Below are 27169 nucleotides of genomic sequence, written 5' to 3'. Positions count from 1 at the left end.
TGGATTTCATTATGAGCTCCTTTGACACTTCAAAGTACTAAAATGGGCAAACACAAATTGCAATTTCAGGGAACTATTCAATTGAAGTCATATGCCACAAAAATTTATCTACGTTGTTTGTAAAATATTCTATAAGTGCTAACAATACATTTGTTTTAATTTTTAAAGTTGACACCAATAATTGAGCAAATTATGTAGCTTATTAGTAAAACTTTTGTTAACATCAGCAAACAAACCGCATACATGCTGCCCAATATCGAAGGCCAAAAATAATAATATATATTGCTATTTATATTTTTACCAATAGTTTTGCAGTTTTGTCTTTGTATTGCAATTTATATGCAACCTATTGTATTTCAGGTTTGAGCAACTATGAGTTTTAGTAGTGTTCTGACCTTTCCTTTCAGGTGGTTTCAACATTTTGAAGTAACAATGAAAAGCCATGAGTAGAATTTCTAACAAAATATTAAAAGCAAGTCATTGTGCAACTACATACACTACGTGCAACTACGTACATATATATCATTTGCCAAATTCTTTGTCTTGAATCATCAAAGTTTACCAAATCATTCAAAAAGAAATACAAATATTTGTACTGCTAATTATTCTATAGCTTAAAGAATAGAGAAAACATAATTTTATTATGTTTTATTAGTTTTCTTGAGGCGTTGAAAAATGTTCTAAAAAAGAATCAAGGAGATTGACCCACTAGGAGCTGAGATATAGCCAGCCAAACACAGGTCTACCTAATAACGAATCAGAGGAAAACCCTTCTAAAATCCGGAGATATATGACATATGAAATCGACTTATTGGTCATGTGCCGGTGTTGCGCACCCTTACCACCGTTACGTATAATGATTGTTTTAGGCTACGAGATGTGAAACGCTTCTCGCGATAGTAAAGAATTTACAGACTAGCTCTGGTTTCTCAGAAAAATCAAGCAAACATTGTGTGGTAAAGGCATTTGCCCACAACCCCTCGCCATGATTTTTCAAAACAGAAGAGCAGATTTTTACTATTGTGCATCAAATTTTAACTCGATCTCTACGGATATGCTCCGAAGATCCTCTGTTCAACGAACAGCCTGTGTATAGTCTACATGCGACATCCGCGATTTGCAGTTTGTTTAAAATAAGAAATGGGATTGTGGATTTTTGTTCATTCATCATTTTTCTACTGTGTACCTACTGCAGCATTCAGTAGATTATCATGATTATCGTCACTATTAACAGACGGTAAGTTTTGTACAGCCATAATTTTATAAAAGAATAACTTGACCGTGTTGCTCTTGCTGTATGAAAAGAAAACGATAACTTTTGATTTGATTTTTCTATTTATCTATTATCTTATCTATAATTATTTTTATGATTAATATAATAATCATAATGCATATTATACTAAATAATAATATAACTGTGTATGGAATAAATGATGTAACTAATATAATTTGTACAAAAGTCAAATTGATAACTGAGATTAATGATTGATTTAATTGATTCCATTTATTAGCTATAGTTAAAAAAATCTGAAGAGCGCTAAAGATGAGTCTGAATATGGAAGCTAAGTGGGAGAACAACAAAACTGAGCTGAACTAGCAAGATAGCAAAATGTTGCAAAATAATAGATGCGTGTAATCATTTTATGCTAAAACTAATCTACACCTCAGAGGGACTGGTTCGGAGTTCTCAGAGCAATGATTGTTAGGCTCAATTTGATTGTTCTATACTTCCAGGGATTGAACCAATTAAAAGGCCGTGATTGTTATAGGAGAGCACATTAGTTGGTTTAATTGACCAATGACACACAAGTCGATTTCATATGTCATATAATGATGATTACCAAAATGCTTATGTTTTTTAGTAGACTTGGGTTTGGCTGGCTATATCTCAGCTTCTGGTTGGTCAATCTCCTTGATTCTTTTTTTAAAACATTAGTCAACACCTTAAGATAAATAATAAAACATAATAATATTATTTTGTACTACAAGACTTTTTATGGTATTGACAGTGTTGTCCGAGGATTTCGGAGCAGTGTTGTCCGAGCAATTTGAAATTTTTGTTTAGGACTTTTCAACCTAAAAAAAACATTTTTTCTTTCTGATTTTCAAATTAGTTAGTGCTATTATAGCTTTCGCAAGTACATCCAGAATTGAAAAACAAAGAATTACTTATTTTGATGACATTATTGATGATTGTTGATGACCGATTAAGATTTTAGTGATTACACATATAATTAAAGTAGCAGCTCCAATAGTGACTCCAATAGTGGTCAAAGTAATAGTTTCGTAAGAGTAAGGAACATGGCAAAGCATCGTATTTCGAGCTTCAAAGTGATCGTAGCTTCACATAGCTTTAGCAATGCACGAAGTAGGAATGCATTAAGTTTTTTGAATAGTACTATTTTTAAACGTGTTGGAAAAATAAAATCTATAACAAAAGTGTTTTAGATAGAATTTGAAGCCAATAAAAGTTGAACATATACTATGAAGCGCAATCGACAATTTTTGCCACTATAATTAGAAGGGTTAAAAACTGCAGTGCCATGGCATTCAAACAAAGGTTTTACAGTAATCTTATTTCTTATAAACTTTGTGAAAAAAAACTTTTATTAATGTGGCGCGCTCTTGTGTAAATTTACCGTTAATCAGCAACATACCCTCCTTCAAGAAAGCGTCCAGCTGTGCTTCGTACCATTTTCCATCTGGTGGATATAGTGCTTAGATGTGGTGACCAGGTTTCTACCAAAATAAGCAAAACAATTCAAATAGCCCAAACAGATTTTATGCAGATAAAAACTTGATGCAAAAGATGCCTGATGTTTTTAGGTTTTTCAGCAAATCCGTGTCCATACCTCCCATTACTAAAATTCCATGAAACAGTAATATTTTATCTCATGCGATATTCTTCTACAAAATTGAAACATAGATTTTAAAGCTTCAACAATTTAAAGGGTTTCATTTACTCCAGTCACCTACTTATGACTCAGCCTCTAGTTTAAATCTGTATCAAATTACAACTAAAATGCATCAACTTGTTAATTACAATGAAAAAAATACATTATCATAACTTTATACTGCCCTAAGCAAGCAAAACGCCCTATCTGACAAGTTTTTCAAAATTCACTTTTTTGTGCTTATATGTAATTTAGGTTGAGATCTAACATGTCTCGAAATTTCATATATCTGAGACCACCAGAAGTAGCACTTTGCACAATGTGCAAAACGCCCTATCCACATTTACCACACATAAAGTGGCAATCAAAGCGCTCTATCTGCAAATACAGCGTTTTGATTGGCCTGAACATACACAAAGTTGGACATTATGAGCAGCATTATGTAATCAAAGAGTATATAAACAAAGGGAAGCGAAACTGAAGCATAATTATATATTTGGTTGTTTTAAGGCAGCTCATACAAGCTAGTGCACTTCTAAGTGCTCGATCTTATTGCTATACTTTTTATCATAATATATTTATTATGACAGGACGATATCTAAGTGACAAAAGTCCCGATTAAAAAATCCGACTCAGAGAGTTGAAAAATTTGTTTTAATGACATGTTCATCGGAAGGTTTTGCTTTTTTAAAATACTGAAATTATTGCACTCAGTTGTTTGTTTTAAATTATTTTCAATAAAAGCGTTTGATCTTTTTTAAACTACTATTTTACTTACTCCTTTCATTTCATAACATCAGGTTTGAAGGATACCTAGATATTTGGTCATCTCGTAACTTTTGAGCTAAATATGGCTATTACATGGCTTTAATCCATGTGTTTACTGGATGAGTAATAGGAATTGCAACATATATCATTTTGTTGACTAATTGCGGATTAACATCAAAATTTAAACTTGTAATCCTTTGATAATCTAGTCATGGCAAATGGTCTTGTGGCAAACTAACAATGAGAAACCAGTCCAATTAAGCAATCGAAAGGCCCTATCTGCTGTGATAGGGCGTTTTGATTGACTAGTGCCAGCTTAGTAAATTGTCAATTTAAGCAAACAAAATGCCCTAAGTGAAATAACTCCTTTGATTTTAAAGTTTCACGAAAAAGTTTTTCGCTAAAGATTGTTGGATATCTCACCATAATAAATAAAATAAAAAAACTAAAATACTGCTAATACTGATGCCAGGCTCGACCAAAACGCATTTGTCCTTGTGCTGAACAATTTACAAATATCAAGATACGGCATTTTGCTTGCTCAGGGCAGTATAGTATACTAATAATTTTGCCTGTTTGGTGCTATCAATCAGCTAACACTACTAATCAGAATAAAAAGCATCCATAATTATTTTAATGCTTTTAAAAAGTTACAAAAGTTAGGAGAATCGACAGAGTCACAAATATTCATCAATTGCTGTCTACCAAGCTATATGTTACCATAATCATTTTAATGTGTGTCGGTTAATCTCTCAAAGCTACCCTCGTGTATAATTAGAAAGTTATCATTTTATGAAAAATAGTAACAATTTCATTCTTTTAGCATTATAAAGTTTGGGTTTCTTGACCTTTTTAACTTGACAGTATTACGATCCTGCAATTAAGGCAGTAAAGTCTAAATTCAAAATAGCTGTGAATACCTACGCATTGTTGTTTGCCGTCGCAATTTGAAGACATGAGTAAGTTGCTTAGAAATAGTATTTAAAGTGGCTCGCCCTAAATATTAAAATAGGCCACTACCGGTCTAACCTTTTGCATTGGTATTGAGGCGAAGTAAAATAATTTTCATGATGCCTTTTCACCATTATATGGTACAATTAATTCAATGACACAATTGGCAAAAGTAATATAAAACAATTGTGACAAACAAATATACCAATTGTGACATGCTTAGTCGGTTCTTCTGCTGCTGCAAAACCCTATTAGTCAGTCAGCCAAGGTAGTTTATCATTCAGTTTCGTTTCTACTTAATTTAAACTAAGTTTTGTAACTATAGTGTTATGTAAGGAAGTTTGTAGATTCCATTTCTTATAATTTGCCCCAAAATCTGTTGCACATTAAATAATTATTTGATTCAAGACATTGACATTTTATTAGCGTAGCCGGCGCAACAATATTTATATATAATCCATCGGAATGTGATACGGTTTGTTATGAACATTGACCAATGAGCATCAATTTCCGGAATCGGCAAACAGATGAAAGTTTGCAAAGGTCGTAATTGATGCGTTAGGATTGATTGATGATCTAAATGATTGCTATAATTGCTACTGACGCTTGTTGCATTCATCTTGAGGGTAGCTCATCAAAGCCTGAAACTGTATCACGATTGACAACAGTTAAAATGAACAAGATAAAATAATGCTCTAACAGATGGGCTGCTGTTTCTAAACAACCTGAACATTCACATCTAAAGAAGTCATCAACTGTTACATTATTAGAGGTAAGATAAATTTTATTATTATTATTTGATGGTGTAGCTGCTGTATATACTAAATTAAAAAAACTTCTAGGAAGTTTGTAAACACCAACATTTTTCACTATGAACCTAAGGGTGGAAGGTATGTTAAATAAAATTAATCTCTGTGATTAAAAAAAAACATTGCTTTTTAATCAGTCAGCCACATAACAGAAAAGTGACTAGAAATAAATTTTCGTTTCTACTTTAGTCAAACTAAAGTTTGATAGTCGAAAAACATTCTCTATATAATAAGGAACTTATTTATAAACTTTTGCCCCAAAATTTCTATGCACGTTTTCGAGTTATTACCAAAATTGTTATCGCAAAAATTTGGCCAATTCGCAATAATTGTCCCTATTGTGCCAAAAAGAAATATTTTGAGAAAGGCTGTTACTATCTTTATAATATATGTGCATAACAATCAAGTTATGTTTAAAATTATATCATGCAAACATGTACTGTTGATTTACCTCTTTTGTAGCAAAAGTAGAATTGTTTCTTATCTGCAAGTAATACAAGACGGACAACTCCGAATTCTATATTTAGATAATAAATGTTGACTAAAATTGGATGAAGATTTGACAGAAAATTAGAAAAATAGCCCAATTACAGATTTACTTAATCATCAAAATTATCAAAGTCCTCAAAGTCACTGGAAACATGCTGTGCATTGTCCAAACATTTTTCCTTTGTTGAATCTTCTATGACATTTCTTATTTGTAGACCACTATAATACAGTTCTCTGTTTACATTAGATGCTGAAGACGGTATCAACTGGCTAAGATTACAGTCTACAGAGTCTTCACTAGTTGTTGATGATCTGGCGAGTCGAAGACTGTCATCTGCCACAATATCAGACAGTGAAGCAGTTTCAGCATAGACAATTTCAGATCGAGTTCGGTTTGCAGGCTTGTAAAAGACCAATCTGTCAAACTGCTTACGAAGTCGATACTTTAGCTTAGCTGATGTCCTGTAGCATAAAACAATAAAATCTAAATTTTGTGCTGCATGAGGCGCACAGAACACTTGCTTATTGCTACATAAAATTACAATTTGCACACCGAATGAATACATCTTCTACCTAGTTTGTAAGTCAATCTCAAATGAAACAGCTACTAAACACCTATAGGTGAGTGTTCCAAAATCACATGAAACTAGGACAAACGCAACTTGGTTTTTGGCTGGTTACAATGACACCTAAATGTAGGCTCCTCACATTAAAGGTAAAGGAAGTATTTATATCCCGCCTTATGTACCAAAGCTGGTAGTTCAAAGTGGCTATAGTACAATGAAGTGTCACTATCACAGCACACATGACATCCAGTATTTTACACCAAGTATTTAACAACAATGAAAAATACATTTAAGAATGCTAAAAACAGAAGTGACAAAATTCATTTAGTAACGAGCATGCCAAAAGCAGTTTTTTTTTAATCACAGAGATTAATTGTATTTAAAATACCTTCCACCCTTAGGTTCATAGTGAAGAAAGTTGGTGTATGTTTGATAACAAGACTTATGATATCGAACCTCGGAGGCTACAGGATCCACGTCTCTTACATACATCAAGATTCTATGATCATTTCTTATTTCAGCTGCTTTCTTCAGCAGCCCTGCAATCCAGTTAAATAATAAAGTATGGAAAAAGATAATTGACAATAATTAATTAAAATGTTAAGGCTGTAAAACATTAACTAATGGAGATTCGAGCTACTATTAATTTCAAGGAATAAGTACAAAAAATATAACTATATTAATATAGGCCTACCCGCTGTAAGAGTTTGGGTCTGTGATAATGCTTCCGATTTCCTTTTGTGAGTACGCTTAGATTTTATGAACTTTCCCAACCTTTGACATATAATGCAAGTAGGATCAAGAACAGAGGTTCGTCGACGTGCCCTCACAGTTGAGCTAGAGCGTAAAAGCTTGGCAGTTGGTCCACTTTCAGAGTTTTTAGTTTTCTCCTCATCAGAAGATGGGACGCTCTGGTAAACATAAGTATACTCATAAGAAAAAAAGTGCTTTATTGGGTACAGGCCTAGTACATGAATATGTAAAGATAATTAGCAGCAGCAGCCCATGTAACCTTCAGTCTCTACATGCCAGTTATTCACATGCTGCTACTTACAATAACAAATTGTATTTGTCTAATTTACAAATTTGCTAGATCTTTTATAATAAGTTTTTTAATTTAATATATACAGCAGCTACACCATCAAATAATAATAATAAAATTTATCTTACCTCTAATAATGTAACAGTTGATGACTTCTTTAGATGTGAATGTTCAGGTTGTTTAGAAACAGCAGCCCATCTGTTAGAGCATTATTTTAACTGTTGTCAATCGTGATACAGTTTCAGGCTTTGATGAGCTACCCTCAAGATGAATGCAACAAGCGTCAATAGCAATTATAGCAGTCATTTAGATCATCAATCAATCCTAACGCATCAATCACGACTTTCGCGAACTTCATCGGTTTGCCTATTCCGGAAATCGATCCTCATTGGTCAATGTTCATAACAAACCGTATCACGTTTCAATGGATTCTATATAAAGATGATTGCGCTGGCTACGCTAATAAAATGTCAATGTTTTGAATCAAATAATTATTTAATGTGCAACAGATTTTGGGGCAAATTATAAAAAATAGAATCTACAAACCTCCTTACATAACTCTATAGTTACAAAACTTAGTTTAAATTAAGTAGAAACGAAATTTTATTTTTAGTCACTTTTCTGCTATGTGGCTGACTGACTATATATGGCTAGATGCGTGAGAAAAGCAAAAAGTTTAGCGGCTACAATCTCGCTAGAAGGTTGAACTTATGTGATAAGTCTTCAGGTTGTGTAGGAATGAGAGGTTGACTTGTTTCTTACAATCTATTTAATCAATTGACTATCATGCAAGAAGATAGCAAGCCATGCCACATGAGGAGAATGAGTCACTTTAAGCACAAACCACAATTGCATAAGCAGATAGGTGATTTCTGCTAGTGAGAAGACCTTGGAGAATAAGACCACATTATGCAATGCTGTGCAGATTTTATTACTGCTTAAAAGCAAATGAGTTGCCCAACCACAACCTCCTTCATTATAAAGTTACAAAGAATAGGAATAACAAAAATAGCTTTTATTCGGAGGCTGAGGCTATTGAGAAGTAGAAAGTGAATTAGCTAAGCAGGCAATAGTAGAACACACATAATAAGAGCATAGGCATCATGATTGACGTGTATGCAGGCAATGAATTTATGTAAAATTTCACTACCAAATTTTTTAGTAAAGCTTTGACACCTTTGGCTAAAGAGTGCTAGCGATAGGTCAAAACTAGCCAGTGACAAATTTCATGTAATGCATTCTTGTTTGGACACTTTATTTCTAAAGCGTTTAATGCTTTGGAAGTTTAACATAAAAGTGTGCCAAGAATGCACAAAGAATATTGACAGCAATAACTGCATAGTACTGACAGCAATAACTGAATAGAACATGCTGTTTAATTAAAATGTAACATAAAAATAAACGCTTTAGTTTGTTTCGGTAAGCTTGCAGCAAAAATGTTTGTTGTGCACATAAAATATTGTTTTGCTCCAAATACTTTACGAAACAAGTAATAATAACTTTATTGATGCAAGTTGTACTGAAATTATATTTGCTACGAGCACCAATGGAAGTCAAAATAACTAATACAATTCTTACAGACATTTTAAAAACAATGGCCTTTGCGGCTACAAAACAGTGAGTAGACCCATAGGAAGAGAAGTATATGTTCTTATACTGCTAAGACTACCTTTGGTTCAGAAATCAGATTTAAAAAAAGCAATGAATTATAAGCATTGACAAAATGTTTGTGATGGATAGGAAACAAAGCTGGGTATTGCACATGCTGGTAATTTAGCTAATGTAAATAGATTTCCTACACTACCTAATTGAAAGCATCAATGCAAAATCTAAATACATGTAAATACTTACTAGCCATAGTACAGAGTGACCTTTTAATGTTTGTCAACATAACATTCGTACAGCTTTGAGCATTTTGAAGTTATATTAAAGTTGCTTTCATTATGAGCTCCCATGACATTTTAAAGTATTAAAATGGGCAAATACAAGTTGCATTTTCAGAGAACTTTTCAATTCAAGCCATATGCCACAAAAAATTCTACTGCATTGTCTGTAGTATATTCTAAAAGTGCTAACAATACATTTGTTTTAAATTTTAAAGTTGACACCAATAATTGAGCAAAATATGTAGCTTATTAGTAAAACTTTTGTTAACATCTGCAAACAAACTGCATACATTCTGCCCGATACCGAGGGCCAAAAATAATAATATATATCGCTATTTATATTTTTACCAATAGTTTTGCAGTTTTGTTATTGTATAGCAAATTGTATAAAACCTACTGTATTTCAGGTTTGAGCAACTATGAGTTTTAGTAGTGTTCTGACCCTTCCTATCGCGCGTTTTCAACGTTTTGAGGTAATAATTAAAAGCCATGTGTTGAATTTCTAACAAACTATTAAATGCAAGTCATTGCGCAACTTCAGCAGCATCTTATATATATATATCATTCGCCAAACTCATTGTCTTGAATCATCAAAGTTCACCAAATCATTCAAAAGGAAATACCTACATTTGTATCTTTAATTCTTTTATAGCTTTACCCTTTTACTGCCACCCATGTACAAATTAAGCTACCGGCCTACAGCCAGGCATTTCACCAAAAATTGCCAATTTAGCTTCATGATATGTATACAATTTTGCTTCAACTTCAAAGTTTATCTAGAAACTTTTTGTAATATATTTTATTTTGCTAAAATTTTAACAAATAGTGCTATGCAAAAATTGATGTACCTTCACTTTGTGCATTGCTGAAGCTATGTGAAGCTACGATTGTTACGAAGCTAAAACGATGCTCTACAATGTCCCTTACACTTACAAAACTATTACTTTCACTATCATCAGAGTCATTGCTGCTACTTTAATTATCTGTGTAATCACAAAAATCTGAATTTAAATTGGCTATAATGTCATCAAAATATTTAATTATCTGTTTTCTGACTTGCGCGATACTTAACAAAACTTACACAAAAAATGTCCATTTTTATTTTGAAAATTCCCAAAAAAAAATTTGAAACTGTTTGGTTATCTTAGACTAATTTTTTAGAAAAATCTTTGGACCACACTGACAATACCAGAAAAGTTTTAAAATCATCGGTTATGTTTTCAACAGATAATAAAATTAGGTGACCACGCAATTGTTGGAAAATTCGCATAAATGTGCATACGGCATTTGCTGATAGATTTAGCATAAATTCGCATACGGTAGGGTAAGAGTAAAAACAAACACAATATTTCTCAATCTCCTGCCTCTAAACATGATATCTCAAATCTGATAATTACTCTCAGTGTTGGCTGAGTAACTAAAAGTGGTAATGAGTAACCATAGAAAACTATTCATTTTATAAAATTATGCAATTGTTAAGCAACTGCTACCATGACTCATAAAGACTAAGAAGAGCGATACTAAATCTCTATGCTATGCTACATTCCTTTGATTGGTTTAAATCAAAGGAATGTATATGTAGCATTTATATTATGTAATCTGTCAATAATAGATGAATAGAACACAAAAGTGGCATAATGGTTTATGTAAGCGTTTGAAATAATACAATGCCTATATCAATTGACAACTTTTCCTACTGAAGCTATGGCTATATCAAATTATCACACTAATTATACAGCAACATTTTTTTTATTATTATCACACTAATGTTATTTTACAGCAACTTATTGCAATATCGCATACCTTTAATTTGATGTCTGCAAATCAGTCTTTGGTGTGGGCCATCAATGCTTCTCATCCAGCAGTTGTCTATAACTAAAGCGTCATTGATTATTTGCAACTATACAAAGAAAAGCTACTTTTGGGCATGCTGTTACATTCTTACGTCAGGTATACATGTGCTAGTTACAGTAAAACTTTGTACAGTATATTTTGTGTTGGTGAATTTAAAGTTTTGCTTATCATGGTAGCTTTGCCAAAACGTCAAACATTACTACATTTTGAAATACAGCCTTACTGATATAATGTTTTATAGTTTGTAATCTATAATTATGTATATGTTCAAAAATATTATAAAATTCGGTAGATGAAACCTTGATTATTTTGACATATTTTTTATGCAAACCAACTTGTAATTAGCAACATACCTTTTCTAGAAAAGAACATCCAACTTTGTCTAATACTCTCTGCCATCTGATGAATATACCGACAATAATGCTTACCAAGTTTTTACAAAAAATGAAAAGATAATTCAAGTAGCATAAACAGATATACAAACTAAAATAAATGCAAAATACACATTTTAGTTCACTGGTTAGGTTTTTTTGGCAAACTTGAATGTCTGCCTCCTACTACTGAAGCTCTATAAAACAGCTAAGCTCTTAATTACTACACGATTACTACACAAGATTCAAACTAAATACTAAAAGTTTTAAAATTCAAAGGCTGCATATACCCCACTTACTTGCTTATGCCTATGCATGTACTACTATTACTTATGAAATCATAACTGAAATATGCACACTCTCACTATTCATGATAACAATAATACAATAACATAATGATCATGTTATTCTAATAACAGTTTTGACTGTTGGTAGAACTACATTAATAACTTTACTTATCATTGTATAAAAGCATCAACAATTATTATAATTATGACTGAAAATAGATTAAATTTGGAGAATTAACTGATTCACTAAAATATCTATTAATTTTCAGCTGGCTTGTCTGTGTTGATGTTACAAAACTGAACATTCGTGTAACAATAATGAAGTCCAAAATTAGGATTTTACAAGAGGTTTTGATATTCTCATTTATGGTATTATAATGCTGACCTTTCTTGACTTTTCTATGCAGAACAATATCAGCAGTTGGATGACATAAACGGGTGTAAAAAAAATATCAAACGTGTTCTATGCAACATTCCTTAAAAATTATAATAATTGAAACATACTTTTTTTGCGCTAGTCCTATTTCAATATTAAATAAAAATTATACTGCTTTTTTACAACTGTATGTTTCAAGTAAATAAACTGTAAATTGACTAAAATAACATGAACAACTTACCAAATGTGACGTGCTTCCTTACATGTAGTTATTCTGCTGCTACCAAGCTCTAGTAGACTACATGGGTGAAGAACTAATAGTCCTAACAGCCACAGTAACATTATAACAGCCACATCTCTCTAGCTGTTATATACTGTGGTTATACTTTTGCCACTTTACTTCAATAAATTTAAAAAATCAATTCTTCGACTAAAAAACCATCTCTCAGGTATTGCGTTCGGATGCAAAGTTTCAAGAAAAGATTTATTTTGAGGCTGGATGCAACGGCAGCGAAAATATGAATTGTACTGATTATAGACTTATTTAAACTTTTACTACAGCCATGCATAAACATCAGTTGAAACCATAATGTGCAATTATGGTGAATTTTCACAAAAAAGAGCAGATCAATGATAAACCTTGGAAAAAAAGGGAGTACTTAAATGGCAGTCTGGAAAACCATAAAGAGGGTCAGCAAATAAATTGTAATGTATTGTAGTTTGTTAATATACAACTTTATTTCTCAAATCTAATAAAGCTATCATGAATATTAGCAAAACTGACTGTATCCGACATAGCTGCTAATTCCTTGTATTGGCTGATGCTTAGTCATAAACTTATTGCAATATGTTTTTAAATAGATTGTCCTATTAACTGAAACGATACCAAAACAATTAAAAGTAAGAAAATTTTAAAATTGATATATGCCTCCTAGTTCCATATATAAGAGCGTCCTAGAGTTTATAATTTATTGATAGAAAATTACACATTTTTGTCGGAGTTGTCTCCTCTTTTCCATATATATGAATATAGATATATAAGGCAATTATGGGAATCATGTTTAAAATACTTCTATAGGGTTGTTAAGCACTATAAACACTGCTAGAATTAGGAGGCTCCCTGGACGCCTCCTAATTTTTCAGAGCCTCCTAACATGGATTATATATTGATAGAAGCCTCCTAGTTGGGAAATATAGTTCTATATATATATATATATATATATATATATATATATATATACATATATATATATATATATATATATATATATATATATGTATATATATGTATATATATGTATATATATATATATATATATATGTATGTATTATATATCCTTTTACATAAATAAATACAAGCAAATAAATACATTTATATTTTCTGTAATAAAATGAACAATTATCTATGCTACACAAAAGATCTGAATTGGTGTCTTTTCAATAAGAAATCGGATTATTTTTCCATAAGAATCAATATATCCAATCGATATCTGAATCGGCTGGTGGATTTATAATTGGGGCATCTCTAACATTTTTTATTTATCTATATTAGTACGCCAGCTAAAAAATTATAGCTGCTAGTTGGTAGTAATTACGTTAATTTTTTGATGAATGAAAAAGTAGGTACAGCCGAATTATAAATGTTACATGTACTTGGAGTATGTAAAATCTGCACTCCAAAAAGAAACTGTGATAGCCACTTGTAATTTAGTATGTAGATTACTGTGTGGAGTATGACTGTGAGAGTTCATGTTTTGAAAAAACCTACTGTTTATGCTTTTAAAATTTGCTTGTATTTATGATCAAAGAGTTAAGTATTTGGCTAGCTTGCTCATAAAATACACAAAGTTGTTAGCAAATGTTAAATTGTAAACTTTAAACGTCCCACTGGCATTTACTTACATCGGTGCAAGCAATGTATTTTTTGTCTGCAAGTTCTTTCTCTAAACAACCAAATTGTTTTAACAGTCAAACTTGATATTCTTTTAACAAAACATCTTTTTATCGTAATAACAGCAGTATCATAAAACATGAAAGAAATAAGAGTGTGGTTCAACCAGGATTAATTTGTTGAGTAAGATAAAATTATTACATGCAAATTATGCACTCATGGAGCTTACATACAGCTGAAGAACTATCTACAGATAAAAAAGAATTCAGTTTCCTTTTTATAATCTGAACAGCTTTAGCTGTTCACATGGCCACTACATGTAAGTGTTTGTATAGTTGCTTTAGCTAGAATGAAGCCTAAATGCTTTTCTAAATATTAGTTCCATACTAAAATCAATTGCTTGAACCTAAAATTATTGTTTTAATACTTATTAGGATTTCGGTGATATGAACCGTTAGCCTAAATGCCTAAACGCTAAATAAAAGTGCCTAAATGCTCTTAATACTAATCAATTAAATGTGTTATTATATATTTGCTGCTTAAAATACTCAGGTTACAATTCCAATCTGCCTTATTATCTATTAAATTTTTATTTTGCCTGAAAATTTACTGCACCTTATGCCATACAGCAACATCTTTCCAATCCACTCTGCAAAATATCATTAAGCAGAAAGAACTTTTTTAATACACATAACTAGCATTGATTTTCTATAGTTTGTTTTTGTTTTTTGTCCCATAAACTAATGTGTCTCATGGTCTAATTTACTCAACAAAATACTGCAACTGTAACAAAGTTACTATAGATAAGTACTGTAACTGTAACAAAGTTACTATAGATAAGTACTGTAACTGTAACAAAGTTACTATAGATAAGTACTGTAACTGTAATAAAGTTACTGTAAATAAGTACTGTAACTGTAATAAAGTTACTGTAAATAAGTACTGTAACAAAACTGTAAATAAAGTTAATATCTACATGTATTTATCTATGTTTGACTTATTCCAATAATGATTTTGTATATTCCAAATTTGTGAAACACACACCTGCTTGTTTGATGACTGTAGATTTACATGATCGAATATTAAGGTATTTTAAAACAGCAATGATAGCATCTAATCTGATCTAAAGATGACTTTTATTTACATGCTAATCTAGTATTAAGGCATTTGATGACTGTTTTTGGCATATCCTAAATAAGATTTCTATGGAGCCTGCAATTTGATGGTGCGACAAGAGCTTTTTTCTGAAACCGAGTAATATATTGTCGATATTAGTGTTATGTGCAACTCTCATAAATACAGTGTTTAGTCTTATACTATAGTTTTTCTATCTTAATCACAGAAAATGTATTAATCAGGTTTTTCTTTCTTTATTCTTTAACCTTTAATTTTCAGGTATTTATCAAAACCAGTGTTTTAAAAAAATGAAGCAGGGCAGTAAACATAGTAGTATAATGACTATAATACATTTTGCACTCACATAACAGACTTGGAACATAAAAGGATGTGAACAGAGCTTGCTGACAGAAAGATATCAAAAATAAGAAAATATTGCTTTTGAAAGATCAATAGATGTTCAGTAAATACTATTGATTAGGTTACAGGCAATGTTCTTGCTTGCTTTCTACTTGATAGGCGCAATCAGTTCAGTTATTGTTTGTTACAACCAGTTCAGTTATGGTTTGTTACAACCAGTTCAGTTATTGTTTGTTACAACCAGTTCAGTTATTGTTTGTTACAATCAGTTCAGTTATTGTTTGTTACAACCAGTTCAGTTATGGTTTGTTACAACCAGTTCAGTTATTGTTTGTTACAACCAGTTCAGTTATTGTTTGTTACAACCAGTTCAGTTATTGTTTGTTACAACCAGTTCAGTTATTGTTTGTTATATGATGTAATTTTTTTTAATTGTCATGTTTCAATAAAAATACCAAAATGATCTCAAAATTATAATTACTTTGAAAGCATATTACTGCAATTTATATCAATGCAAAATTTTTTTGAGAAAGTCTCCGTCAATTGCCAGTCATAACATGATAATTGTGTGGTTGTAATCAAATGTGAATATAGATATCTAGCAAGAACTTTGTAACCTGTCAAAGGCAATTATTTTTTAACTGATGCTGTGCCAGGAAAATTATTGGCTAAGTGAAATATAGTTAGAGACTAAATACATGGCTTGTAGCCATATATATGACTCTGACACTCTCCATCAATCTTTACTTGAGAAAAGTATTTATATGAAGAAATTAACCACAGTTCACCAATCAATCCAGTTTTTATACCGTTTGTGATCTTACTATAGTCCTCGTAACATAAGCTAAAAAATTTTTCTAAACACACAGCAAAAAATAAAAACAACATTTCTTAGTAAATAATTCATTAAAATTATTTACTATAAAATGATTAAACTCGTAGATATAAAGGTTTTAACATATATTATGTTCTATTAATCCGGTGTTATGATTTTGCTGTTTCACTATATAATAGGAATGAGCCCGGTTGCTGTATTTGTCATGTAAAGCAATATCGTGAATGATTCATAAAAAGGCACCGAGTAAAAAATTCATAACAAAACTTTCAGCAAATTGACAGCTGAATTCGCAAAAAATCAATGAATGCTTGTCAATGCTTCATAAAGATTAATGGGTTATTACAGGCATACTGTTTGCAATATGAACATCAAACGAGCGGACCGCTATGGAATGCCGAAGTGTTGTTAGCTGCTCAAACCAAATATCCTATCCACTTTAAATAGTTGAAAGCATGCCAAATCATGTTGGCTAGTCTCCATCAATCTTCAATTGAGTGCATCATCTGTTTGCTGAACTGCTCATGCTATATACTTCCTTGTTCAAGCGGGGTTGTTTCTATCCTTTTTGGATGACATAAAGAGTATGCAAAATGCTGTGTGGTACTTTTTAAATGCCTGTAACTTGACCTTATGCAAAATTCAAAAAAACTTTATAAGAGTTGCGCTAAAAACATCTAAAAATAAATCTGAAAATTATACTTTTGAGAAATATCCAGAAAAAATTAAACTATTTTGAATTGTATGAAAACTTACCATTCAGCGATTACTACCACATAAATTCAACTTATATGAGCTTGTATGAGTAGGAGCATGTTGGCCACCTAATGGTAAGACTGTACCTAGAGCAGAAAATAGCAAAAAATAGAAGTTTCCATGCTAGGTAACTTGAAAATATGAGAGCAACCTGATCTCTGTTATAGTAAGAGGCGTATCCATATGTTCAAAACCATGCTGAAAGTCTGAAAGTGTTAGGTACATAGCTATTACACATAGCAATATCTTACGGCGCACGGCACTGCCAGAATCATTCATAACAAAAAAACTATTTTTTGTTATGAATGATTTATATGCACTATTCCAAAGAGCAGCCAGAAAATACCAACTTAGCCATCCCAGAACTATACTTTTAAAGAATGACAGCTTGACAAACACAAACCCATGTATCATTGTAGGTCAAATTATATGTTGATGAGTGTTTACTCCTTGAGAATGAAAGCGGCAAGTGGATACTGTTATATAAAACACTGAAATTCTATCAGCAAAACTGGTGAACAGAAAAAGACAAGAAAAGTCTGGTTGTGTGATGTCAACTGGTGAGCTGTTACTGGCTGAGCTCTATGTAATAAAATCAGTTGTTTTGCACCGCTATTATTTTGGTAACAAGGCAACTTGTTACCAAAATAATAACAAGTCTTGGTGTCCTGTTTCATTCTATAGTAACCATGACTTATTTCCAGATGATGGCTGCTCAGCGTTAAAAAATCTGGCTAAGTTCCTGCATTAGAAAATATCTTTGCTTTGTGATGCATGATTATTAGCGATCCACTAACAAATTGATTGCTGGTTGAATCACTATATAGGAAATCCTTTACCATGAGCATAATAAACATTTTTGATATGTTCTGTGAATAGTCCTGAGCTATTTTTACTGTAAAAGTTTGGCGTTTGAAATACTTGAATGACAATATTTTCCCTATTGACATTAATTGAGATTCATCTCGTAAGATATTCTCCCAATTAGTGATGCAACCAGATACCTTCTTGTTTTAAATATAATATGCTAAACCGCATAATCATTCATTTACCAGGATCCCATATATATTTAAATGCATCTGCATAAATAAAGGAAAAGCTTTATAGAAAGTGTTGGCAAGAGTTCTATCTGCTTGCCACTACACTGTATCCATGGCAACATTCATTCGCATATATAAACATTATGCGATTCGATTTACTCTCACATGAAGGAGTAGACGAGAAAAGAGGTCAGACATCAGAGAGTAACATCTTTTTCAAAGGTAGCTGTATAAACCAGGTAAGTAAGTGTTTTAGGTAAAACCTTGACACACAGCCTTCGCAGCTGCAACCAATCATATGTCTGATTGAGTGGATATAAAGTCTATGACTAATAGGTTATCTTACTTATGTTGTAAGATTATAGAAGTTTAAAATACCAAAATTGACCATTGAAGCTTACTCTCGGTATATCAAGATTTCAATCATCTATTGAATTAATTCAGTTAATAATTAAATTATTTTGATGAACTATTTATAAAATTTGTATTTATCCATATTAGCGTACCAGCTGAAAGATAATAGTTGCTAGTTGTTAGTAATTTTGTTATTTGTTTAAAGAATGAAACTATAGACACAACTGAACTATAAATGCTACATGTACATGGAGTATGTGCAATATAAATTTGATTTTAGGCTATTAAAACAAAACTGCGAAATAGCCATTTGTATTTTACCATGTAGATTGCTGTGTGCAGAATGAATGCAAAAATTCACATTGCTAAAACACTCATTTTTTATGCTCCTAAAGGTTGCTTATACTGTATTTATGATCAATGAGCTAACTATTTGGCTAGCTTGCTGATAAAATACACAAAGTTTTTAGCAAATGTTAAGTTGTAAACTTTAAACATCACACTGGCATTTACTTACATCGGTGCAAGCAATGTATTTTTTGTCTGCAAGTTTTTTCTCTAAACAAACAAATTGTTTTAGCAAACTTTTTATTCTCTTGATAAAAATCTTTTTCACCATAATAACAACAGTATGATAAAACTTGAAGAAAACGAAGAGTATGGTTCAACCAGGACTAATCCATTGAGTAAGATCAATTATTATGTGTCAATAATGGGCTCATGAAACTCACATGTACATACAACTGAAGGACTATCTAAAGATGGAAAGAATTCAATTTTCTATCTCTTAATCTTGACTGCTTTAGCTGATCACATGGCCACTAAGTTTTTGTAGTGACTTTAGCAAAAATAGAGCCTAATTGCTCTTCTAAATATTGATTTTTACTAAAACCGCTTGCTTGAACTTCAAACTACTATTTTATTACTTATTAGGGTAAAGCTGATATGAACAGTCAGCACCAGTGTCTAAATGACATGGATAGTCACTACCAGTGTCTAAATGACATGGATAGTCACTACCAGTGTCTACAGTAAATGTCCTTAATGCTGGAAAGCTAAATGTGCTATTAAACATTTGCTGTTTAAAATACTCAAATCACATCTCAAATCTGCTTGATCATCCATTACATTGCTATTTTGCCTGAAAATTATCTCCACCTGATACCACACACCAACACTATGCCAATCCACACTACAGAATATCATTATACGGAAAGAGCTTTTTTCAATACACATAACTACCTTTACTTTTCTATTTTATGGTCCTATGGTCTAACTTACTCTACTGCAACTATGGTCTAACTAAGTACTGCAACTGTAACAAAACTGTATATAAAATAAATATCTACAGGTATCTATTTATGCTTGATTTATTTCAATAACGATTTTATATATTCTAAATTTGTGAAATACACACTTGCTTGTTTGATGACTGTAAAACTTCTGAATTATGTTGATAGTGTTAGAGAGATGGCTGATAATACAGAGACTCGGTGCAATCATCAAGTTGAAGATGATGCACATGATGAGAATTTGTCGTCAGGAAAAAGCCAGAATCCACATGATATAGAGGATAGTGAGAGTTGGGAGGTTGTGAATACACATTTGGAGTCAGGAAACAAAGACCTAAACAATAATGATGATGTCATCTAATCAGATCTATAGATATTTAACATGACTTTTATTGACATGCTAATCTGATATTACGGTAGTTGATAGCTACTTTTGCTACATCCTAGAAAAGATTTACATAGAGTCTGCAATTTTATGGTGTGACAAGAGCTGTTTTTTTTTTAAACAGAGTAATATATTGTCGGTAGTATTCTTATGTACAACTCTCATGAATAGAGTGTTTAGTCATATACTATGTTCTTAGCTTAATTCTGCATAACAGATAGTGCATTGATCAGATTTTATTTTCATTATGTATCAATTTTAGGCGTTTAAAAACTAGTGTTTAGAAAAAAATTGAAGACAATAAAAGAACAATAAACATAGTAGTAAATATGACTATAGTACATTTTGCATTTACATAACAAACTTAGAACATAGAAGGACATGAACAAAGCATACGGACAGAAAGGTATCAAAAACATGTTATCTCTTGATAGATCAATAGTTGTTCAGAAAATACCATTGATTAAGTCACAGGCAATGTTAGTTCTCGCTTTCTACTTAATAGGTGCAATTAGTTCAGTTGTCATTTGTGTTATGATGTAAATTTTGTCAAGTTTCAATACAAATAACATAATGGTCTCAAAATTATAATTACATGTAGCTTAGAGCCATCATACTACAATTTATATCAATGCAAAGTTTATTCGAGAAATTGTCTGTCATGTCATCTATGTGTTATTATAATCAGAAGTGAATCTATATTTTGGACAAGATCTTTGTAAACTGTCCCCAAAATAAATATTTTTCAACCGATGCAGTGCCAGAAAAACTATTAGCTTGTAGTTGAATATTTCACTCTGGCACTCTTAACCAATCATCATTTGAGAAAAGCATTTACATGTATACGAAGAAATTGCTGATCAGTTTTTAGGCGACAGCAACAAAATGGTTTGACAAAAAGATTTGATACATATAAGAACAGTGAAGGTATAGCTTTTGGTTCAGAGCTACAAAAGTAAAAGCTAGCAAATCAGCCAATTACAATCAGCATAGCAGAACGTAACAGATAGTTCGGCAGAATTAATGAAACCTTAACACTAACCAGAACCTATTTATAGGTTGACTGACTCAATGTGCTTAAATTGATGAAAGTTTAAAGTTCATTATCTACAGGATTTAATCTGAATCCATGTTTATGCAGGATGTTAAAACCTGGAAGAATATGTGCTAATGCAATCAACAGTATGAAAGACAAGAGGATACCCACAAGAGAAGATTACAAAAAAAAAACATGATAGGAAACCACAAGAGGAGACCACAAAAGATACTACAATAGAAAACCGAAAGAGGAGACCAGACAAAGAGACTACAAGAGAATAGCAAAAAAGAGACCACAAAAAGAGACCACAAATTGACATCGCAGGAACATACCACAGAAGACCAAAGAGGAGACCACATGAGAAGACCGCAAGAGAAGACAATAAGTGGAAACCACAATAGGAGACGGCAAGAGAAGGCAATAAGTGGAGACCACAATCGGAGACCGCAAGAGAATACTACAAGAGGAGGGTCTCCTCAGGAGACCCTAAAGGGAGCCAACCAGAAGAGAATACAGAAGGATACTACAAGAGGAGACCACAAGAAGAGACTACAAGAAGAAACCACAAGAGGACACTAATACTGACTGTTAATATAACTTTAGAGAGCTTGAATTTCTAATGCCTTTTTGTAAATTTACACATGAAACTCTAATAAATAAAGGAAAAAACAGGTTTTATTAAATATATAGAATATTTTATGGTTGAGCCGCACATCTTTAAAATAATATAACTACAATGTACTTGTATAGGTGTTTGCAAATAGCAAAAAGGTGTCTGTTTAACTCTGATGTCTTAAATGTTAATTATTAAGCATTATTATTATATTGATATAATTTTTATAAGAAAGAAATGAACAAAAAATGCTAATTGCTGGTTTGTATGCAAATAAAACTTCTCAATGTGCTGAACCTGTTATTATATAACGCTGTTATTACGTTACAAGTTTTCTATATTAAAAGAGTCTGTCAATAACTTTATTCAATGGCATCCCTGACTATAACGCAAAGTGCCTTTTATGATAGATTTTTAAGAACTTAAACCTGTCAGTAGTGTTATATTACTACATTGTTATGTAATCCTGCATCATCGAAATAAACAAATCTGCTTTACTGATACAAGACACTTGCCTAGCTTCGTATTCCAGATGCAGCCGTGAGTCACTCCCCTTTACAAGTTAGAGTTATAATCAGTTTAGATTGTAAGACTGATTAGACACGTGGTTAAGTTTGGTACCTCTTGTGTGATTCAGCTCTGAGTGCGGGTCCTAGGAGAACGAAGCTAAGTGATCTACTAAGTGATACTAAGTGATCTACTTTTTATCAATCAAGAAATGTGGGCGACCACTCAAAGTTTACTAATAAAAACACAACATACTGCAAAGGAAAACTAACTATAATGCTCAATATTTGGCTTCTACAAACAAGATTGCGAGAGAATCACAATTAATGAGTCAAGACTAATTATAGGTCATACTTTACCAATACGAAGTCAACGTTTCATTAGACAGAAAAAATAATTTTTTTAGTCTAAACACTATTGTAGTTTAACAATAATGAAAAACATTTTAGCTGATTATTCCATGTCTATTCGAGCTGTTTTGTAAAACGTATTACTAACACCCTTGTCTGTGTTACATTAATACAGAGAAGGTTTGAATTGGCCTTTAGTGGCAATCATGATTCTTTGCTGCATTGAATGTTCCAGTAAGACTAGTGCTTTCGAAACCACAGGAAGCACAAGCGTCTTTATCATTGATGGGTAGAGAGACATGTAAACTGTGACAGGCATTTTTCGTTGACAGACAAAGCCAAGGAGCAAAGGCTACTTCATCATTCACAAACTTTACTCTATCAGAAGGAGCCTTTATAAGCTGTTGTTTGTCTCACTCTGATCATCAAGAAATCTATCTTTTTCATTCCTATAAGACAACTAAATTCTTTTTTGTTCTGGAAAAGCGCGAACAACAATTTTCATGTTTTTCATGAAAATTGTTTATTTTTCACGCTTTAGGACGAGGACTACACATCAATTATGAGATATGTTAAGTGTGCTAGTCTCGATGGCTTTGATTTTCCTGTTCTTAATGATGTCGTTTACTCATAACAATTAATTGCAACGCAAACTTGTTTGCATATTTTTGAGAAACTGTAGTGAGCATGGGTGATATCTTCTAATGAAAATATGAGCTTTCTGATCAATAAAAGATTCAATATGAGTGTAAAAATACATCACAAAATATTTAGTTTTCATGTATAAAAATTTGCAATAAATCATCATGCAACGCAAGTTTTCTCTCTTCAATGCGCTGGTTCATTTGTTGTTATTGATCTGTATCTACAGGTTTTCTTCAGCATAGATTACTCATTTCGCTCTTGCTTTGAACATGCAGTCTGCTTGCTAACTCTATCATGATAAACAAATTTATGTCGGTTGCTATCAGACTCACCAGTTATTATATAGTTGATGATGTCATCATCTATGGAAACAAAAATACCTAGTTGGAAAATTCTGCTAACTTCATTAAATTTTAAAATAAATTAGAACTTGGTATTTTGGTAAAGTGAACTACCCTGTTTTTCATCTTTCGAGTTGCTCAAAAACTCTTGTGATAATCTCTAAAGTTTTAATTCCAGTCTTGCAAAGAATGTTTGCGAATTTCTAAAAATAATTCAAACTAGTTTTTAAGCATATGGTTACAGCTTTTTCATATTTTTGATATAATTTGTACTATTACATGTATAGCTATGATTTTAATAGTTAACTTTAAATGTATCAACAGAATTTGTCTATTCTGTAGACCTGGTATCCAACATTACACACTGTTCACAATTGGACAACTGCACTACATATTTATATTATACTCATAGATTATTATATTAAATATTTGTATAAACTAACATAGTCAGCTTATGGTAATCACTCTACTACCCAAATGGTTAATGAAGGAGTTGTTTGCTCATTTAAATAGACAAGCTGACTCAACATAAGGCAGCTAGTTCCTAGAGGTAGTACTATTAATTCTATGGTTTAATTACTTTAGCTGTAAACGCTGTGCTGATAGCTGCAAGTTGTTTGAAGTATGGTAACCTGTAAAGCATAAGATTTTTTTATTGAGAGCATTTTATGAAGCATGTGAATGAATGGAAAATAATTGTTTAAGCAAAAAAGTAATGACTGGAACCGTTGTTGCCCACAGACTATTAGTTAAAACCAAAGGCTATTAATAATATTCTTAGACTGTAAAACTAAAAGATACAATTGTTTGTACCAAAATCAATTAATCAAATCAAATTAATTGGTTCAATTAATCGAATCAATTATTGCAATTAATTGAAATTAATCAAAATTATCAATTACTCAAAGTTGAAGACTCTTGGTAAAAGGATTTGAACACTTTCACAAGAATGGTTTCTCTTCAAGAAAGCATAACTCTTAAATACAATTAAGTTTTTTGCAGTCACTGTGGGATCTTTTAATTTTGGTAGCTGTTGGTTGATACGATTATATAATTGAGATTTGATTTCATTGCATAAGATTACATTAATAGGGTATAAAGTTTAACAACAATTCCATATATTATATTACATAATGCATAAATTGTAAATTAAAATATCACATACACATGGATGCAATATTGATGTAGTGAGGTGTGTCATCTTAAGCAAAACATTTTTGAGACTGCAGGAGCATTTATTTGCTGTGAGGATAAACACTATAAAATAAGTATTTCAACATTAGTTCACAAGACTTGAGACAAAAAATTTAGTGTAAAGCATATTGAATAATTTGTGGCAACCTGAAATCACTTATCAAAGTTCCATCATAACCCGATGTGACTTGGATAACAAATTTACCTTAAATTATGCATGAGGTAAATTTTATAAATTGTGCTTATAAAATTTGATGTTTTTAATCTTGTGATCTTTTTATCAATGATAAAAAAAATTGGAGTACTTTGAAAAATTATGTTTTAGAGTTTTGCTACCTGATATGGAGAGTTACGAACAGCATCTAAATGCCCTTATTGCTGAGGAGCTTTATGTGTTTTGAGATATTTGCTATTTAAAATACTCAAAACGTATTTCTAGTCTGCTTGACCATCTATTACATTCCTACTTCCCCAAAAAGTCATGTACATGTACATATTTATATATATGCATATATATATCTATACTTAAATATATAGATATGTCTATATATAGTTCTCAAAGTCCGTCTGTGTATTCGTTCGTCGGAAATCCGGCTATACATTTTAAAATCTTGGAATAAATATTCCGTACCAAAGAGGATTCGATCGCCGACAAAGCCATTCTCAAGTCTTACACCTAGCCAACTAGACTATGGAAGTCGAATTGCTAGCCTGCCAATATAAGTCATTATATTAGAGCAATACCTAACTTTACGTATGACACGGGTCATAGCATAACGTCAGGATAAGCTGTTCGCTCACATAATTAAGCTGCCCAATAGCAAAACTCTCACTACTTCTCATTGTTTATAAGACAAAAAACTTTTCTCATGATATGTAGTTTGAAAGTTAGAATGGTAAATGTTGTAATATGTTAAATACAAATCAATTTTCTGTCCAAATACTCTTTTATTACACGGGCAATGCCGGGTGGCACAGCTAGTACTTAAATATATATGAAATTTCATTGTTGGTGTCAGAAGCTCATTTGGCTAGTATGTAAAAGCACTCTTAAAATTCTTTTATATTTCAAGGGCGTGAGTATGAGGTGCTAATTCAACATTTGAAACCTTATCAAAAGCATAAAGTATATAAATGAGTTACTAGCTGTAGTAATAAGTAAAATACTTCATAGTTGTGCATATAGTGTACACATATTTCACAATGCATCATTGAAACCAGTAACGTAACTTAAGTATTTTTATATATTATATAAAGCCTCCAGTTGAATGCCATGATGCTCTATTTTTGAATCATTCTCCTAAAGTGCCAATTTATTAGAGGTGATGCTGAAATAGATGCTGAAAATGGTGTTGTATTTTTCAAATACAAGTTGGTTGTCAGAATTTTGAGAAGAAAAAATTTAACTCGTTGACGGGCGAAGCAAATGTCACCTATATTTTGCAGTCACCTTCGGGCGAGTAAAATTAACCTTTTTAGAAGCAAAAAGTTCTGATAACTTGCCTCAACCTTGTCATAAATTTCTAAATAAATATGCATTAGAAAGCTGAGTAATATCCTTTCCAGTTGATATTCAATGTTTGCAATTAACTTAAAATGATCTTGCGGACTGCGTTGCGATGCTTTTTTTGCAATGCGATGTTTTTTTATTCTAAGCGTTAAGGCATATTTTTATTGTATACCTATATTTAAAAATGTTGTATAAAAACCTATTGCACTCATTGATATGTTTGCCACAGTTTAGAGCCAAAATTGGCTTTTGATATGCAATAGAAAAGAAGTTATCATCATCGATCCGTTGTAAGCTGAGTTTATGTAACCGCAATGATGCTATTGAATTATATGCTATAAATGTGTACATTTATAAGTTATGTAATATTAATCAATCAAATTCTAAAAATACATATTTAAAAACAAGTGGCATAAACGAATCATATTTATAAAACATGCCGAAACAAAGATTAACATCTTTGAAACAAAAATACTCGCATCGTTTGCTCAAAAAGTTGCTTTCTGATTGTTGCCGTACTTTGGAACCATTTCTTATTTTTTGGCTGTTTATTGCCTTCCACACTGTTTTCTGACCTCACCTCTTTTTCTGCACTGCTGAACTAGTCGATATTGGCATCCAAACATTTTTTAGCAGAACAAAACTTTT

The 27169-nt window shown here is 31.8% G+C and overlaps 1 protein-coding gene across 1 annotated transcript; it reads right to left on the bottom strand.

Moving 5' to 3' along the window:
- Window positions 1–5674: 5674 nt before the first annotated feature.
- On the bottom strand, window positions 5675–7873 carry LOC137404453 (uncharacterized). The gene is made up of 4 exons (XM_068090665.1): window positions 7648–7873; window positions 7172–7388; window positions 6866–7016; window positions 5675–6373 (listed from the first exon to the last, which is right to left on the bottom strand). Exons 3-4 carry the CDS (start codon window positions 6967–6969, stop codon window positions 6022–6024), a joined length of 456 nt encoding a protein of 151 aa, XP_067946766.1. The 5' UTR covers window positions 6970–7016; window positions 7172–7388; window positions 7648–7873; the 3' UTR covers window positions 5675–6021.
- Between the last annotated feature and the right edge of the window lie 19296 nt (window positions 7874–27169).

Source organism: Watersipora subatra, chromosome 9 (genome assembly GCF_963576615.1).
Source record: "Watersipora subatra chromosome 9, tzWatSuba1.1, whole genome shotgun sequence".
NCBI classification, from domain to species: domain Eukaryota; kingdom Metazoa; phylum Bryozoa; class Gymnolaemata; order Cheilostomatida; family Watersiporidae; genus Watersipora; species Watersipora subatra.
Note: the sequence above shows the minus strand (reverse complement) of the source record. Positions and strands in the feature narration are given on the sequence as shown.